This window comes from Scylla paramamosain, chromosome 20 (assembly GCF_035594125.1).
Source record: "Scylla paramamosain isolate STU-SP2022 chromosome 20, ASM3559412v1, whole genome shotgun sequence".
Taxonomy (NCBI): Eukaryota; Metazoa; Arthropoda; class Malacostraca; order Decapoda; family Portunidae; genus Scylla; species Scylla paramamosain.
Genome location: NC_087170.1, coordinates 20648995 through 20668706, shown reverse-complemented (window position 1 = coordinate 20668706; position 19712 = coordinate 20648995). Strand labels below are relative to the sequence as shown.

Genomic DNA, 19712 nt, shown 5'->3' with positions numbered 1-19712 from the left:
GCATGGTGGTGAGGTGAAGGAAGGAAGTAGATGTAATGGACATGACGCAATAGAAAACACTTACTGACTTACTGAGGTGACGTGGTGCATCAGAGGGAAGGATGAAGGGTTGGCAGAGGGAGATGGAAGCAGAAGTACTTTGCTGGAACGAAAACACCCTTGCTTAATCCTTTTACAGTTATGGTCGTTCTTTGTTCCCAATGACAGCACTATAGGGATTAGTTTACTTGGACACAGGAAAAGATAGAAGAAGAGGTTGATATCAAATTTTCTCTGCTATGGATTATTTAAGAGACTAGCGCGAAGTGTGTAAAACTAAAGGGGATTATTAAGAATATCGAACAGTGAAAGGATGAGATTTTTACTTACTGTGTTGGAAGAAAAGGATGAAAACTGGTAGTAGAGATGGTCTAAGGTGAAAACGGTACAGAGTGAAGAGAAGCTGCCTCCTTTTCTTCCTAATCCTGCTTTTCTTCCCTTTTTTTTCATCCTCTTGGCTCCTTTCTACCTCACCCCCCCCGCACACACGCACACTCACAAACAAGCCAAAACAAAAACAAGCAACAGGCAGCAGGAGGGCACGGTAGCATGTTTCAATTATCACTAACATCAACAACCGGCTGTTCTTATGAAGGAAAACACTCTAGAGTCGTGACGTTCATTGCGCCCCATTGTAAACACTCCTTTTAAGGGCGAGTGTGCGCGCGTCCCCCTGTGAGCGCAAATAACCTTTATCACTGCAAACACAACTGCTTCCCTGTACGCGTGCGGGACAAAAGCGAATTCCATGGACGTTAAATATTAGTGCGTATAAAACTTTCGCGCTCTGCCAAAAAAAAGGAAGTGTCAACCGGTACAATTCCTTTTTTTAGAGTTCCATATCGTTACGCGTGAGGTGAAAACATCAGTGGTGACATTAAGATCATTGGTGACATTAAGGAAATCATTAAGTCTGCCATGCAACCTATTGGTGATTACTACCCATTGGGCCTGAGTTAGTGTTGGTATTAGTGTTGGTGTTGAAATAACGTGGTGGTGGTGTTGGTGTTGCAAGAGCGCTGCCTGGTGGTGGTTGTGATGAAGGTTAGGGGAAGGTAAAGGGAAGGGGAGGCAAGCAAGGCATTAGGAATAGAGGAAGGAGGGGGAAGAGGGAGAGAGGAATTGTAAATGCTTGCCTGGTGAGGGATGGCGCAGGGCGAGGACAAGGGATGGGGAGAGGGGAAGAAAGGTCGGGAGTGGAGGGACAGACAGCGGATGAAGGAAAGGAGGTGGAAGGGAAGGTTAGATATGGAGAAGGAATAGGAAACGAATGGAGGAAAGGAGGTGGAGTGGAAAGGTCAGTTAAGGAGAAGAGAGAGAGAAAAAAAAATATGTCGAAAAGATCAAAAAGGAAAGAAAGAGAAGGAGCAAGAATAGAATGGAGAAAAAGATGAGGACGAGGAATATTAGGTACAAAGAAGGAGAAGGAAGGAATGTGATAAAGGAGAGGAGAACTGTGAAATAATAATAGAACAAAGGAGGAGATAGGGAAAGATGAGGAACAATGAAGGAGAGTAGAGGAGAGTGGAGAGAGCGATGGAGGAGGAATGGAGGGGACTATGTGAGTACTTCATGGGCGTGGAGGAGGAGGAGGAGGAGGAAGAGACGAGAAAGAGGATTTGGAGGAGGAGCTGGAGGAGGAGAAGGAGGAGACATGGTAAAGAAGGATATTGTAGTGACGCTGTGACGAGGAACATCTGCAAGCGTGAGCCTCTTACCGGGACGTAGAGAGAGAGAGAGAGAGAGAGAGAGAGAGAGAGAGAGAGAGAGAGAGAGAGAGAGAGAGAGAGAGAGAGAGAGAGAGGGTAAAATATTTAAGACAAAACGTGTATCCATCTTTTGTTTCATGTTGGTGTGATGTGTACTTTAAATTCGTTATTCTCTCTCTCTCTCTCTCTCTCTCTCTCCTCTCTCTCTCTCTCTCTCTCTCTCTCTCAGCCTCTTCTCCCCAACCCAAACCACTGTGGAACTCGAGTAATGTGTATCTCCTCCTCCTCCTCCTCCTCCTCCTCCTCCTCCTCCTCCTCTTCCAATCCCCCTTTCCTTCCTACCCACCCCACCTCCCACTCCTCTCCCTCCCAAATCTTCCTCCTCTCCCCTCCCGCCTGGTTGTGTCCACTATGCAAATGACTCGCATTCATGAAATCTCGAGCTCTTTTATGGGTCAGATTCACGATTTTGTGGGGAGACTGAACTACGAAGAGCGTGGGGTTGGGAAAGGGTAAGGCTGGGGTGGGGTGGTTGGGGTGCCTGGCTGGGGGTGATGGCTGGTCGGGGTGGGTGCCTGGGTGGCATTAGGGAGGAAAGGGTAGGGATGGTAGGGTTATATTTGCATGTTGGGGCATTGAGAGTTGTGAAAGGATCCGGAGGCGTGTGAAGGCCCCGCGTGTAACCAAGAGAAGCTGTGTCAGAAAGCGATTCCTGTCCCGAACACTGATTCGCGCTGAGTTTTGAGGATTCAGAAGGGAGGGCGGCGCTTTTTCAGTGGCGTGATTGGATTTGTTTAAAGCCTCTCCACTCCCCTCTCTCTCCCTTCCCCCTCCTCTGTTCTCTCTCCCTCTCTCTCCCTCTCTCTACATCTCTTTCTCTCTTTCGTCCATTTCTTCCGCGTCACCTCTCCTCTGCCTCTCCCTTACTGCACACTGTTCATGACACTCTCCCCCTCTCACCTTGCTCTCTCTCTCTCTCTCTCTCTCTCTCTCTCTCTCTCTCTCTCTCTCTCTCTCTCTCCATCACCCAAACATTCCTCCTCCTCCTCCTCCTCCTCCTCTTCCTCCTCTTCCATCCCTCCTTCACTCCGCGACCTAAGTACAGCATTAAATTTTTTCATATGTTATTTTTTTCGCTGTCGAGTTGCAAGCGACTTTATTTTTTCTCGATTTTTTAAATTTTTTTATTTTTTTCGGTGGAGTCGGGGTGGGTGAGGGGGTGGTCGGGGCTTCGAACAGACGGTGTCGTTACCCGTTTCACCGTCATTACCTTGCGCTGATGGCCTCGGAACAGCCGGATACCATCGGCTGGCGAGGCTTTATATGTCTCGGGTATAGAGTCAATCACGGGCCAACGATGATCAAGGCTTCATGTGCCGCAGTTTCGACTCATTAAAAGGTTGTGTGAAGCTTCGAATCGCTTCTCTTGAGAGAGTTTACGGCTAAGTGACGAAGTGTTGATGGTGATGCGTTTGAGGGCTGGGATGAGGGGGGTGGGGGGAGAGAGGAGGGTGGAAGGAGGGTGAGGACCAAGGTGGGGGGCTGGTGAAGCGAGGCAAGGCGAAGCGAAGTGAGGTAGTGTGATTTTTTTCGTGTATGTGAGTGCGGCGAGTCGAGATGCTCATAATGGCGAGATGAAAAGTGACTGTTTTAATTTTAAGTTTTTTATTTTTACCTTTTTTTTTTATTATTTTGTGTACAGAGACAGTGGGGAACTCCTGCTGCTACCCTTCTGTTGGGAGGCTTGCATAGAGGCTCGTTCCTTTTACTTTATGGAGGCTCGGATGGTCGACCCTCTCCCGTGGTGGCGCAGGCAGGATTTTTTTTTTCAAAGTGACATCTTTGCAGAGACCTCATGTCGCTCCCAGAAGCCCCGATGCAATGTCGACGATAAAGTTGATAGGAAACATGTGGATATTCTTGGGTCATTCAAATTTCGGCAGGACTTGAATTTAGCTTACCCAGATCACCACGTCATTGCCTTACAAGTTAGCCACACCATCTCCCTACATTGTGTTACCATATAGTGCTGAATCTGTTGTAGACACCTGATAGTAATGTGGTTTGTGTTACCCTGTGGCACTAGTGTGGTTTGTGTGACCTTGTGTGTAATAGGTATGGTTTGTGTTGCCTTGAGGTTACTTTGTGGTGGTTTGTGTTTCCATGTTTTTATTATTATTATTATTATTATTATTATTATTATTATTATTATTATTATTGTTATTATTACTATTATTATTATTATGGTTCTGAGTGAAATTACGTGAGGCTTGGTTAATATTCCTTTAGGAGTGCGGTGGAGGGAGAGAGAAAGGGGATGAAGTGCAGCCTTGGCGAATATTTACCCTGATTCTTACAAGGCATTATCAGCTTTAGTGAAATTTGTGTTGGGTTATGTTAAGACTGCTGTTCCTGTTTTCACTTACCCCGCTGCTGCTTTTACCACCACCACCACCACCACTACCACCATCTGTTATTACTGCCATTTCTCCTTGCTACCACTTCTCCCATGCGCCCTGTCACGACCACCCTACCCCTCCCACCGTCACCATCCTACCTACCTGATACCACCACCATCACCACTATTACTACTGTCTGCTATTACCACCATTTCTCCTTCCCTCCACTTCTCTTGTGCTTCCCGTCACCACCCTCCTCTCTCACACCACCCCCACCACCACCACCATCACTACCTCGGCAGGTTAATATAGCAGGTGAGGAGCCTTGTTCCCTCACACTTCGCAGCTCCCGACATGCAGGCTCTCTTGCACCTGACGGGGGCTGGAGTAGGGGCGGAGGAGAGGGTGACTCGGCGCCCCTTCTCGCGTCGCGCCACGATGGATGATGCGGCTCGGGAGGGGCCGCCATGTGACTCCTGAGACCTGCTTGTCTTGCTCGGATCCTTGAGGTGCCGTGCGTCGTACCCGTCTGTGTGTCCCCTAATTCCGTCAGAAGCGGCGCCAGGACGGCCGTGCAGGTGGCGGCTATTGACGCTGATTTGCTCCTCCTCCTCCTCCTCCTCCTCGTCGTCGTCGTCGTCCCGCGTGTTAACTTTAGTTCTAACTGCTACGCTCGTTCATAATGATGCGATAAATCCTGGTGATGAAGGGCCGTTACAAGAGGAGCAGTGCACAAAAGAGGCTCGCACTGCTAATCCTGGTGAAAGTGACCCGTTGTGGAAAATGAAGTACTCAAGCAGATAAGAAAGTAATATATAGGATTGTTGGTGTTAAAAAATGTGCAGCACTGGATGCATATAGTGACAAGAGGACCAGAGATGCACACGCTGCCAGTACACTGATGGCCAGCGATGGTGGAGGAGACTCGGTTTGAAAAATAAAGTACTCAAGCAAATAAGAAAACAAATTATTACATTCTTATTGTGAAAAAAATGTGTAGCACTGGAGGATTCTAGTGAGCTGAGGACCACCGCTACTCCAGGTGACACCACACACCTGCCAGCTTCATCTAGCGTAAGGATATTAACGCGAGTGGAATGTTGGCTTCGCTTTAACTTTATTCATTGCATGACTACCATTGCAAGAAGGATAACGCGTCAGGAGGCGGCGAGCTGTGTGGCCATTAATGTTACTTGGTGACCATGAGAGTAAACATTGGGGGTGACGAGGACTGCACTAGTATACATATATATAAACATGTCGCGCGGGGCGGTGATTGGTGTGCGCGAGCGTGGCGTCGTGTGGCGTTGTGCAGCAATTAGTGTCATGTGAAGTGGCTATAAATGTGACGCTCACTGTTTCCTGAACTGCCATGACTGCAATTATTAATGTAGCCTGAAGCTTATTTATGAGTATGAAATAATTAATCTCATTGGACTCCGAATATTGGCGCAGATGAAGTGTGTGTGTGTGTGTGTGTGTGTGTGTGTGTGTCAGTGTCAGGGAGCAGCGGAGTGTGAAGTTATGCTGCGTTCGTTACCAGACCTGTAATCTTGACGCTCGGTGATGCATTAGCAGGGAACATGACTGACGGATGCAACATAAATATTAGCTGTGTGAATTTTATTTCGACAGGTGTGAGTCTCAACGAATACCATTCAAGTTATTAGCTGAACTATTTTTTTTTGTAATTCTATTAAGTAATTCGCTTTTAGAATGATCTCTGTACATGACGCAGAGGAAATGAATGTGATTGTCGCGTAAGGGAAGGTCAGTGCGTGCGTCTATGATAGTCTGATTGCGTCAGTGCTCGTGTTTGTCTGTAAGTTTGTCTGTAAGTGTCATGTAAGTGAAAGGAAGCTCAGCTCGACAAAACTCGTGTGTTGATCAGCCTAACAGAGTCTGAAGCGTTACCACTCGTGAGAAATGCACGATGAAATCAGAAACGAATAAAAAGCTGACGTGATCTGATCTTGCATAACGGGGGACTTTTTTGGAGAAGCAATTAAGAATTTTTTTTTTTTTTTACTTGCTATTGGCCAGTCTCGTTTACACATAAGAAAACTGAAAAAAAAGCGCTTTAATTTCGCACGAAGGAAATAAGAAAACAGTGAAGCTGATAGACACACACACACACACACACACACACACACACATTCTTTTTTTACGTAGGAAAAAGGAAACTTGAAGGAAACAATAACAAAAAATAAAAAAATGAAAAAAAAATAAAAGAGGAAAAAAAGATCCCACTGAGGTGCCAGTCCCAAAAGAAATGTCAAAAGAATCATAAGAAGGATAACACACACACACACACACACACACACACACACACACACACACACACACACACACACACACACACACACACACACACACACACACTTCAAAACTTAAGACAAGGTGATAAAGCTGGCCGCTGCACTCACTAGATAAACAGAGATGCATAAAGACACGTGCGTGGGTAGAGTGAAATGGTGAGGGCGAGGGAAAGACAGAGAGAGGAAGTGATGGAGATTTGTTATTGTGAGTGGCGTTCATAATATTCCCAGTAAATCCGGCCTGACTTATGGTAGCCAGGTGGACTGACAGGTGGCCGAGATTAATGGGTCAGCTCCGGACAGCCTCGCCCCATTCCCCCCCATGCAGTATCTAATTTCCTCTGTCAGATGCATTCCTGGATTCCTATATCAAGGCACGGACGCGTTATTCCAGAGGGGAAGGCATTAAACTGACTCCCGTGTTGTGTGTGTGTGTGTGTGTGTGTGTGTGTGTGTGTGTGTGTGTGTGTGTGTGGGTGGGTGTGTGCTGTGGTTGTTCTTGTCGTGGTTTAGCTGGAAACGCTCACCTAAACGTTGTGTGTGTGTGCGTGTGTATGTGTGCATGTGTGTGTTGCTCTCCTCGTGCCTCAGCCAGAAACACAACACCCGTGAGTGTTACTTATGGATATTAGGAAACATAACTGAAGATTACGTTTATTTTATGAGTCTCGGTTCCCTTTTTCTCACTCTCCCCTCCTTCTCCCTCTCGCTTGCATCTTTTTCTATCCTCATTTCTCGCTTCTCTCTCTCCGGCCCCTGATCCCTTGGCCTCCCTCTTTTCCTCCCTGACCTTAACACCACCACCACACTCGAAATGAAACAAAACTCCATCTCGCACTTCAGTTTAGACTCCTTTGAGAATACGGCGAATCAAAGAGAAGGAGGAGGAGAAACAGGAGGAGAAAAGAGAAAAAGAAAAAAATAGGAGGGAGAAGAGAAGAAAGACTAGGAGAAAGAACACAGAAGAAAGCGAATGAGGAAGGAAATATACTCGTAGATCCAGAAGTGTGTTGGAAGGAGGCTGTCGGAAACGCCTCTTACGTTCCGACAAAGGATAATGGAGAACAAACACTCGAAAAACAAGTCTTGCGAGAGTCTGGCCGCGATACCTGTGGGGGAACGGGTGACCTTGAAAGCCTAAACATGTTGGCGACCGTCACGTTTCGGATTGTCGGACTTGGCTGGCCGTCTGACCCTCGCGTGTCCGTCGCCTGGTCTCTCTCTCTCTCTCTCTCTCTCTCATCGTTAGTTCAGCAGTGCCGCGCCCCAGTCCACGCCCCGCCGCTGCCGTCACCTCCACCCTTCACTGTGGCGTAGGTGAGGTTGTTTGGGCAGCGATTTTGAGACTAATAGATGACTCGTTTATGTGCTTGTTGCCTTTAATTATTTGCAAGAGTTATATTTTTGGTTATTGTTTTCTTTATTTTATCATTTACTCTTTTTTTCTCGCACCATTTTACTTATTTGTCTTATTTCCTCATTCACTCACGATCGAGGCAGCTTACTAATGTTTATCACCTTTTTCCTTTCTTTAGTTACTCATTCAGTCGTTCTATGGTGCGCACTGTCTTACATATTTAACTGTCTTCTTATTTCCTCACCCTCTCACGATCGCAGCAGTTTACTTAACCTAATTACTCACTTTTTAAAATTTCCGTGGAAACTCATATCAGCTAACACACCCACTCACTCTTTCCTTTTACTTACGTCGTTGTTCTTTCTCTAAATTCATCAGCGTGATTAAATCAGAAGGGGAAAAAAATGTTTCATCGCGCTTGTACAAGAGGTTGAAATGTGAACCTTCTTGTCACGAGTTGTTAGAATGATATCAACAACTGGATTTATGTTATTATTTTTAGTTTATCCTTAATTTTTGTTTGCGCTTTGTTTAATTTCAATCCCTCTCCAAATTACACTTTACTCTTCTCTTGATTTATATTTTCGTTTTGTTTGCTGCAAATGTTATGCTGTTCTGGTGTACAATCTAGTTATCATGTTTATTCTTATTTCACATATACACATACATGCATACATACATACACACTCTCTCTCTCTCTCTCTCTCTCTCTCTCTCTCTCTCTCTCTCTCTCTCTCTCTCTCTCTCTCTCTCTCTCTCTCTCTCTCTCTCTCCAGTAGGCGAAAGTTAATGGCCGCTGGGAAAGCTGTACAGTATTCATGGTAATTTGTCAGCGGTCATCAGGAAGCAGGTGGTTGTCAGGAATTTTTTATGTGACGTTTGTTGCGTGTCTTTACTCGTTATGTATTGTAATCCATCATCAGTGTTTGTCTGGTACGGGAGGGAGGGGTGGCGGTGTTGTGGTGTGGCAGATCCTTGGTTCATGAGTCACTTCTTCTGTGAGAAAGAAGCACATACCTGACTTGCTGCTCAGTGTGTGTCGAGTCATGAGAATCAGTCAGGTGTAAAGGAGTGAGTCACATGAAGCACTGCAATCTTTTGCCAGTTTATCTGTTACTATAAGGATAACTATAATTAACTCTGCTATTTTTTTGCTATTTATCTATTTATCTTTTTTATTCACAGGGGCATGGTGAGCAGCGGCGCCTCCGAAAGTTCGTTCAGTATTCCCTCATCTCCTGTGTCCTGCCGTGATACCGCCGCCACCTCACCCCAACCCGCTGCCCCGTAAGTATCCCACCCACTGCTTGTACTGATTACTTACCTTAGTGGTGCGGAAGAGAATGAGGGAAAGGGTTAGATTATCAAGAAAACCTTCGCCCAAGTACTAAAAAATATGCAAGGAATAACAATTTCTATGAGGATTTAATAAGGAAGTTTTCAATGCGACAATGTGCTTATGCGAAGCTGAATTTGGTTGAAACTGTTTATTTTAAGTTCAGTAATCATTGTTATTCTTTAAAGCATTTACAATTGTGCTGTTCCTGCGTATTCAATTTTATTTCACTGACTCGTTTTGTGCTTCCATGTTTAGGCGTTAAGAAATTCAGACTGCGTTCTCTCGCTTCACGTGTGTGTGTGTGTGTGTGTGTGTGTGTGTGTGTGTGTGTGGAGTTACATACCTTGCAAATATCCCGCCTCCACCTTCACTACCTCACCCCAGCTGCTCTCCACTCCTTAGGTAACCCTCCACACCACCTCCACCTTCACGCCCAGGAGCCTCGCCCACTAAGCAGCCCCACGCGCCCCGCCCACCCATTCTTTTCACCTTTTAAATATGTTCACCCAACCCAACCCTGCCCAAACGTTTACACTCATTTGGTACTGAGGCGGATGATTCTCCATGACCCCCTATTATCCTCTCTCTCTCTCTCTCTCTCTCTCTCTCTCTCTCTCTCTCTCTCTCTCTCTCTCTCTCTCTCTCTCTCTCTCTCTCATAAAAGGTCCACCTCATCCCCACTGGTAAATTCTCACGTGTCGTTTACATAATAGATGGTAAAAAATGTTTTGTTCTGTAGCGTGTGCGTGCAAGACGACGACGAGGAGGAGGAGGAAGAGGAGGAGGAGGAGATAGATGAAGCGAAGGTGAAGGACGAGATGAAGGAGGAGGGATGGGGAAGGAAAGAAGATGAGAGGGCAGAAGAAAATTGGGATAGCAAAAAGAGAGGGGACCAGTTGGCTTATAACGAGGCTACCTGCGTTATTAGTAGACACAATTACATAGATCTTTACTACCTGTGTGAGAAAAGGGCAAGCAAGTAAGGAGAAGGAGAATGAAGAGGAGGAGGAGCAGGAGATTCTTAGAAGCATTTAGAGAAAGAGAAGCTGCTAGGAAAATAAGGATCAGGCGAAGAACGAGGAGGGGGACAGGAGGAGGAGGAGGAGGAAGAGGAAGATTGGGATGAGTTTCTGGAGAGATGTTTGTGTTGATGGTTGTGGTGTAGCAAGAGAAAGAGAGGATGGAGGAAATACAACACATAAAAGGGAGAGGAGGAGTAGGAAGAGAAGGAGGGAGAGGACGAAAGCGACGACGACGAGAAGAGTGACTGAGGGGAAAGGTGATAGTGTTGAAGGAGGATCATTAGGGCAGGTGTAAAAGGGACAGCGGAGGAATGACAAAAATAATTCGAGTGAAAGAAGTGAGAGTAAAGGAGGAGGGAAGCGCGGACGAGACAGATAAGCATAATGTCTCCATCAAATATCAGTTCCAAGATACTCACGCAGCGTAAGTTATGTTGCATAAAAGTCGTTGAGTGTAATTGGCGAAGAGAAAAACAGAGAGAGAGAGAGAGAGAGAGAGAGAGAGAGAGAGAGAGAGAGAGAGAGAGAGAGAGAGAGAGAGAGAGAGAGAGAAGAGAAACAAAGGAAGGTAATTGCAACACACTCCTTCCGCCATTTTGGTCGTCTTTTGTTTCTATACTTATCCCTCAGGCCACGGGGAGCACGATATGAGGAGGAAGAGGAGGAGGAGGAGGAGGAGAAGGAGGAGGAGGAGGAGGAGGAGGAGGAGGAGGAGGAGGCAATTACTTAAAATGGAAAAGCAGTCTTTGTCAAATAAAAAGCTAGGCAAAAGAAAGACGAGGAAGAAAGAAAGGAAAGAAAATAAGGCAGGAAAGACATGACTGGATTAAGACTTCAGCCACGGATGACCTGGACTCACTGCTCGACAGAATAAAGTAACCCAAGAAACAGACTAATGTGCTCGTGCTTGTCCTGGTTAGTGGTTGTGGGGGTAAACTACTTAGCGCACTGAGCTGCATGACACTAAGCACTCCACTTAAGCCTCACAAATCATGCAGGGCTAATGACGTGGCAAGCACTGCATCACTTAGCACGGTCACGGCGATTGCACTTGGCATGAGAGGCGAGGAGCAGCAAGAGTCATAAAGAGCCGCCTGATGCATGAAGACCATTAGCCACGATTTAATCACGTGACACTGCATCGTCTGACGTAATAGAGGCTTAATTTTATGAAGGTCGCTCACCCGCCAAGGACTTCCTGCGGCGAGCAAAATCATCCCTTGTTAACCGTCGCAAATCCTTAAAGAGAGACGTGTGCGTGACGGAGTTAAGGGTCCACACTTAATAGAGGCGGCCAGGAGGGAGGCGGGTGTGGTAGGGGCGCCGCTTCCTCGTGGATGAGACATTCTCGTCAAATTAATTGTCTTGAAAGTATATCAGTGATGTGGTTTATAAATGTTATGAATTTTTAGTTTGTCCGCGAGATATGTAATCCATTTTCTTCTTTTGGAGAGTACGGAGCCAGAAAGGCGTACACTTCTTTCAGCTTACCCGCGTTATTTACTGGACAATTTGAAGTCTTGCCTTCCCAGCACCTCCATTCCTTCGGGGCGGAGTGAAGGGATTATACCGCGCGTCTTGCTAGTTGTATAATTTGATAAAGCTGTGCATGTTGATTACTTTACCAGTGTGAGCGGCGGCAGCACAAGGCAGTGTTACGCCCCTCTGGCTGCCACTGCCCGGCGCCTCAAAGAAAATGAACTGGTTCGGGGGACGGGTGACTGAAGGAGAAACACCTAATATTGTTAACATTATTACCACCACTTGTGAGCGTCGTGCTTGTGGTTAATTACTTCATACACCGAGATTATTGCTCGGCAGAGGTAAGTGTGGACCAGTGTGGGCGTGTGTGTGAGGTGGGTGGGTAAAGCCTTCATTCTCTTGCTTCTCATTCCTGGTAAATCCTGAAATAAGTTGCCATGCTGAGTTTTTCCTCGTCGCCACGCTGTCACGGAGGGAGCATCGTGTGCCATCAACACCAGATTGTCTCTGTGATGAGGAATTTACATTTCTTTTCTCTCCATTGTCTGGCAGTCTGGGCTTGTCTCCACGCGTCTGGTGTGTGTGTGGAAACCTTAACAAGCAAAACTTTGGTATCGTCAACACACAGTTAGTTTGGCGCTGAAAATTTAAAGATTCGAGTACTAAATGTGGATATTGACATGACAAACCTTTCTACCAGTGATGACACAGACCCTGGATCAATGACAGGGTGTTTTTTTTCCTTTATCCGTGGCGTGACAGGGTGTCCTCGCCATCCTATGATTTACCCACACGCCTCAACATTTCTCCTCCCCGCAGCTCCCTCTCCTTCCTCCCCTCTCTCCTCCCTCTGCAGCTCAGGCTTCTCCCCTCACCGCCACCTCCCCACACACGACCCTTCTCTTCCCTTCTCGTCTTTCTTCACTGTTTGCCTTGACCTATCGTGTGTGACCTTGCTGGAGCGACTGTCACCTTGAACGTTCTCCCTCCGGCTCCTTCCTACCCCTCACTTCTCCCTTCCCGCACCCTTCCCTTCCCTCGTCCTTTCCCACTCCCTCCCCCATGCCTTCTCCCGCCATGCGCTTGGCCATTAAGCCGGAAATTAAGTCATTATGGAGTGAAAGAAACAAACTAGAGCATTGCCAGCGACAGTCCTCGCACGCGCTGTTTGTTTTAATAGCGTCATTAGGCAGAGATTTTCCTGTTTCCTTGAGGGATTCTGTTTGTGTGTTCCTTGCAGCAGCTCTCGGTTCCGTTCCATTGCTCTCTGTATCCTTCCGTTTGGTTCCGTTTTTGCTCTGCTCACTGTTGCGTTTCAGTGTTCCAAGAAAGTATTTGTTCCTCTCGTTAAGTGCTTCCTGCAAATGTGTCGCTTGGTTTCAGTGTTCCTTGCAGATGTGCGACGCTCCGTTTCAGTTTTCTTTCCGTGGAGCAATCAGTCGATCCGCTCAGTGTTCCTTGCGAATGTGAAATTATGTTCCAGAGTTTGTTGGTGCCATCCATCATTGTGTTCCTGCGTTCCCGGGAGCGTTCCGTCACCTTCCATTGTTCCCTCAAGCGTTCTCCTCCGCATTTGTATATTCATAGCTACATTCTTAGATTCGCAGTGGTGCAGATAGATAGAAAGATAGATAGATAGGTAGATATATAGATAGATAGATAGATAGAGAGAGAGAGAGAGAGAGAGAGAGAGAGAGAGAGAGAGAGAGAGAGAGAGAGAGAGAGAGAGAGAGAGAGATTGCGCGCGCATACTAGTCTGTGAGTGTGTGTGTGTGTGTGTGTGTTTCATGCATTGTGTTGCGGTTCAGTGTTTACATCGCTTTGTTCACTTTTGTCAGTTCTGTAGTTCGTTCGTTTTTCTCATCCTGTATTCTCCTCACAAAGACTTCGTTTCCTCCTCCTCCTCCTCCTCCTCCTCCTCCTCCTCCTCCTCCTTCATCTCCTCCTCCTCCTTCGTGTTCCCTTTTTGAGTCGACAAGGTGTGTTCATTTTCTGAGTTGTCTTTTTTCTGGAATATATCAGTAATCCTCTTAGTATTTTTCCACAGGTTCTTTGGGCCAACCTCCTTTAGTGTTCCAGCACGGTGTTGTCGCTGCTCTGTCCACCTCTTCTTCCCCCTCTTCCCTTCCCTGCCTTTTCCCCCTATTCCATTTCGCTGTAATCCTTGCCTCACTTACTCCTCTATCACCACCACCACCACCACTACCAACATCACTACTGCTACTGCCACTACTATTACTACTCTACTCCTACTCTTACTACTACTACTACTACTACTACTAGTGATAATAATGATAATGATAAAGTGATTAAAACTTCAAATAATATAAAGTTCAAAAGCGTTTGGGAATGATGATGATGATGATGATAATGATGATGATGATAATGATGATGAGAAACACTTTTGTTGTCGGTGATGGTAGTGGTGGTGGTGGTGGTGGTGGTGGTGGTGGAAGTGTTGGTGATTATGAGGGTAGTGGTGAGAGAGTTGGGAAATTCTCTCTCTCTCTCTCTCTCTCTCTCTCTCTCTCTCTCTCTCTCTCTCTCTCTCTCTCTCTCTCTCTCTCTCTCTCTCTCTCTCTCGTCCTCGTCGACCTTGTGCTTTGCCTCGTTGTTTACTTTCTTAGTCTTTGCTTCATCTTCATTCTCAGTGTCTCCCTCCTCCTCCTCCTCCTCCTCCTTCTCCTCCTCCTCCTCCTCCTTCTCATTACTGCTATCACCACCGCTTGAAAAATGGCCTCCGTATTCATATAGAAAGTCTAAGAGGAAAGTAAAGTGGGTATATACATTGCAGTGCGCTCCTCTCTCTCTCCCTTGGCGTGGGCTGAGCACCGGCGCCCTCACTCTCCTGTCTGTGAGGCGCCGGGGAGCGAGACTCAGCGGGACTCAGAGCAACAGAGCCTTTTGTTGCCGCGAAAGTTTGGAACTCAACACACACCAAGGATCAAGTTTGAGAGGCACTTACTTGGGCCACAAGGCTGCTATGAGTGTGCCTGAGTGTGTGCGTGTGTTGGTAACCTTACACTCGGAGAAGACACCTTCAGTACGTACGACCAGGAGTCTCCGGGTTTTTTGTTGGTGTCTCGCTGTGAAGTGTGGAAGGTGGAGGAGGTGAGGGAAGTGGAGGAGGTGAGGGAAATGGAGGAGGTGTGGGAGGTGGAGGAAGTGTGGGAGGTGGAGGTGTGGGAGGTGGAGGAGGTGAGGGAGGTGGAGGGGAGTGGGGAATAGCAAGGTTTTGTTGTGATGGCTGTAGACGAAAACTTTTCCCCTAAAATGAATTCCCTACACTTCCTCTTGACGTGAACTTGAATATGATAATTTCCTTTTCCCCTGCGGAGACTCCAGGAAGCAGGCGAGGCGTTAGTAGCCTGATGTTTTAATCCAGCCTGAGTGGAGGCTTTCCTCCGTGATTTTTTGGCTACTGGCAGCGTGAGGCCCGGAATTTCTGAATGTGGCACAGAAGGATTTTGCACGTCGCTCCCCTGCCCGCGCCTCCTCCCTCCACGGCCTCTGCCCCTAACTCTTCCACCCCACGTCCCAGATCCCGCCCTCTCCTCTCCCCATCCCTCTCCCGCCGTGCCGGGCGTGAGGCGGCGGGTCTGATTAGGGCGCCTTTTTTATGCGCCTGACCGGGTTGAGGGATGGAGCCAAGGTGTCTTTTTTTTTTTTTGTGAACGTGTGAATTTCATTGCAAAGCGCGTCATGTTCGGTGAGGCGCAAGGCGAGCAGCGAAGCACGCGTGCCGTCTGCTGGTGCTGCTGCTGCTGGTGCTGCTGGCGCTGCTGCTGCTGCTGCAGGTTGTGAGATAGAAAAAAATCCTGTTCGTTAATGTTTTGTTTCTCTATTCAGGAAGAAAGTGAATGCAAGCATTTTTGTTTTAATTTCGCAGCCTTGCAACAACATTTCTTTTAATGGATAAGTAAATTAAAGGAAAATTAACTCTAGATTTCATTTATTTAGTTGAATAGTATATATATATATATATATATATATATATATATATATATATATATATATATATATATATATATATATATATATATATATATATATATATATATATATATATATATGTATATATATATATATATATATATATATATATATATATATATATATATATATATATATATATATATATATATATATATATATATATATATATATATATATATATATATATATATATATATATATATATATACGAGTATATATATATATATATATATATATATATATATATATATATATATATATATATATATATATATATATATATATATATATATATATATATATATATATATATATATATATATATATATATATATATATATATATATATATATATATATATTTACACACACACACACACACACACACACACACACACACACACACACAAACACACACTTTTATGCAAAATTTAATTTGTTTTCAGGAGAAAAAAACTTGGAAAATTATATTGTGACGTTCGTATCATTTTTCTATTTTTTTGAGTGGAGAGAAAATTTAATAGTATGTGAATAAAGTGACGGGTTAGCTTGGCGGAGGTGTGCTGCTCCTGAGGCTGAGTGCTGGCTGCTGGCTGCTGGGTGATGAGTGCTGGTGCTGGGTGCTGGGTGGTGAGTGCTGGCTGCTGGGTGGTGAGTGCTGGCTGCTGGCTGCTGGCTGCTGGGTGGTGAGTGCTGGTACTGGGTGCTGGGTGGTGAGTGCTTGCTGATGGGTGGTGAGTGGTGAGTGCTGGCTGCTGGGTGGTGAGTGCTGGCTGCTGGCTGCTGGGTGGTGAGAGGTGATTGCTGGTGCCGGGTGCTGGTGCTGGATGGAGCGATTGTATGCCTGTGTGCTGGGGTGACTGGCTGCTGGGAGGCTGGGGTGACTGAGAGGGCTGGAGGCTGGGGTGCCGAGGTGACTGAAGGGCGAGATACTGTGTGACCCTTTGTTGTTGTTGTTGTTGTTGTTGTTGTAAGGTGAAAGAGGTTGGAGTTTAGGCAATGCAGGGTTATGGTGATTGTAACGATAATTATGGTGATTGTGGTGGTATCAGTGATGATTGGCTGTGGCTGCTTTATTATGATGGTGATGGTGGCGATTAATGCGATGGTGATGATAATAGTGATGGTGGTCGTGGCGATGCGGATGATAGTGATGGTGATGATAGTGGAGGTGGTGGTAGTGGTGGAGCTTGTGGTGATGGTGATACAAACTGTGAAAACCAACACGATAAGGTCTGGGGTTATGCTCTCTGATAAAGTTATTGTTCTCAGTAGAATATGAAAACACTGAAAATAAGATGTTCAATAACCCCTCTGTAACACACACACACACACACACACACACACACAAACAAACGCATAAACTTGTCGGAGGAAATAATAATACACGACAAATAAACGTCAACATTAAATTATTCATCAAAAAATAGCAAATCAGTCACAACAACATTCGTCATTCAAAACACCACCACGCCCTAAATCTGTTTTGAGGGCCACACATGCCACTCTTTGCCTCCTCTTGTGTGTGTGTGTGTGTGTGTGTGTGTGGGCGCGCTCCTACACTATATCTGTGCAGAGAAGACCATATATAGTCATTTTTATCCATTTTGTTGGGCTCTGCATAATAGAAAAGATTGCATGAAGATAAGGAACGCATAGCCTGGAAATGGAAGGACTTGCGATGGGGAAGGAGAATTTTTGCAGAATGTTGAGTTATATTTGCAGCATTACGTACATCTCTTCCCTTGAGGCCGCGGCGTCGTGTGGGAGGAGAGTGCTATGAGAGTTGCAAGAGTGGGAAGCCCGCCTGGCCGGTCCCTCCTCGGAGTGCGCCACTGATCACATAATAACAAGCAAGTCGTGTGAGAAAATCATGAGGTTGTGGAGGTAGTGTTATGAGAGGTGGGAGGAAGGGAGACAAGGGCCCAGGGTGGAGAAGGAAGGAAGGAAGGAGGGAGGGAGGCAGGCAGGCGGCACTGGGAGGCCTCACCGCCGCACCACCTCAGTGTGACTCCTGCCGTGGTGCGGTGAGTGTGCGTTGCAGTGTCTCTCTCTCCTGTGCCGAGGAACCAAGTTGTGTTCACTTCTTTGTTGCCGTCGCCGCCATCGCTTCTACCTTTGATTACTCCACCCCTTCACTAGTAAAAAAAAGAAAAAAAATTGTGTCCTTGTCGCCTCTCCTGCCTGACAGCCGCACTCTTAAGTTTGTCGCCCTGTGTGGAGGTGCGGGCGTGCGGGACCCTTGGAGCACGACGCGTTAAAGCAAGACGAGTGATAATAAAACTGTAACAGCGCTATTAAGAGAAACACAGTGACGGGGGCAATAATAAAAACTAATGATAATGACACTAATAATGATAATAGCAATAATAGTAATAGTTATGGTAATAATAATTATAATAATGGTGATGATTACGGTAATGATGATAATAATAACAATTATATTAAAAATAATGATAATGATAGTAGTAGTAGTAGTAGTAGTGTTAGTAGTGTTAGTAGTAGTAGTAGTAGTAGTAGTAGTAGTAGTAGTAGTAATAATAATAATAATAATAATAATAATAATAATGACGATGACGATAATAATTATAGTATTACATTATTTCATTGTTGTTATTATAATTATTATTATTATTATTATTATTATTATTATTATTATTATTATTATTATTATTATTATTATTATTATTATTATTATCATCATCATCATCATCATCATCATCATCATCATGACCACCACCACCACCACCACCACCACCACCACCACCATCACCATCACCACCACCACCACCACCACCACCATCTCGCATCAACCCCACCATCACCATCACCACCACCATCATCATCGCAATCACCACAATTATTCACCATTTTTAATAATTACCGCAACTGCTATAACAATAATGAAGCGCATGAGATCAACAGCAGCCTAGAGAGTCTTTCCTGAAGAGTCTAGGCGAATTAAAGTTTTATATTTCCTTAATGAGAGATCGGGTGGCGGTGGCGGTGGCGGTGGCGGGGAGTGTGTCGGCGGCAGTGGTGGGAATGGATACCTGGCTGCGGTGGCGTCACGTGGGTAGTGAGGGGTGGCTGGCTGGTGTTGGGACAAGGGCTGCTGTGTTGTATATAGCCTTGCCCTGCAGTCTTGAGTGATGGTAGCCTGATTGATAGTGGCTGCAGCGACATCCCCCCTTCTTTATTCTCTCTCTCTCTCTCTCTCTCTCTCTCTCTCTCTCTCTCTCTCTCTCTCTCTCTCTCTCTCTCTCTCTCTCTCTCTCTCTCTCTCTCTCTCTCTCTCTCTCTCTAAAGGTTCTGTAAGACTTCCATTAATTTCACGCTTTCAGTGTTAAAACCGTGCAAACGTGACCGGAAAGGTAGACTTACTCTCTCTCTCTCTCTCTCTCTCTCTCTCTCTCTCTCTCTCTCTCTCTCTCTCTCTCTCTCTCTCTCTCTCTCTCTCTCTGTCTCTGTCTCTGTCGCTCCCTCTCTCCCTCTCTCTCTTTCCCACCTCGTATCAAAACACTCCATCGCTCAGGGCCGACTGATGGACGGTGGACCCGAGCCGCGCACACACACGGCTCGTGAAAGGACACAGAAAAGAAAGGCGTAAAAATAAGATAGATCGAGCAAGCGAGGCCTTCACGCTGGACTTGGACGACATAATGAAGGCGTTACGGTGCGGGGAGGTGGCCGTGGTGGTGGTGGTAGTGATGGTGGTGGTCACCCTGGACTCCTGCTACTGTGGAACGATGGTGAGCAGAAAACAGACGATTCTTCCATACACTCCTGGCATCGTGCGAGGTAAGGGAGGCGAAAAAAATGCATTGTGTTCTTTACTGGTCTTACCTGCCATGCCTTGCTATACCTGGGCTGAGTTTTCTCGTTTTTATTTATTTCTTTTGTGTGAAAGAAAAGTCCGTTGATATAGTCAGATTGATCGATAGGTTGATAAATAAAATAGATATGAATGGGTATAAAAATGGATGGATAGATTGATAATATGTACGTATCAACAGGTAAAATTATTGGATACGTAGATTTACATGGATAAA

General features: G+C 45.7%; 2 protein-coding genes across 10 annotated transcripts in view; one reads left to right on the top strand and one right to left on the bottom strand.

Annotated features, from left to right (window-relative positions):
• Positions 1–19712, top strand: part of LOC135110595 (nephrin-like) — a 208606-nt gene that overhangs the window by 59617 nt on the left and 129277 nt on the right. For 2 of the 9 annotated variants that reach the window (XM_064023082.1, XM_064023081.1), the window contains exon 1: positions 19016–19461. In XM_064023082.1, coding sequence (XP_063879152.1) covers positions 19323–19461 — 139 coding nt within the window. In that variant the 5' untranslated portion in view covers positions 19016–19322. Of the gene's footprint in view, positions 1–9007; positions 9110–17664; positions 17688–19014; positions 19462–19712 lie in introns of those variants that run through there. The other 7 variants (XR_010273327.1, XR_010273328.1, XM_064023079.1 and 4 more) reach the window with 6 other exon arrangements.
• Positions 16205–18846, bottom strand: LOC135110136 (uncharacterized). Its single transcript, XM_064022092.1, has 2 exons — positions 18714–18846; positions 16205–16560 (listed from the first exon to the last, which is right to left on the bottom strand). Exons 1-2 carry the CDS (start codon positions 18844–18846, stop codon positions 16205–16207), a joined length of 489 nt encoding a protein of 162 aa, XP_063878162.1.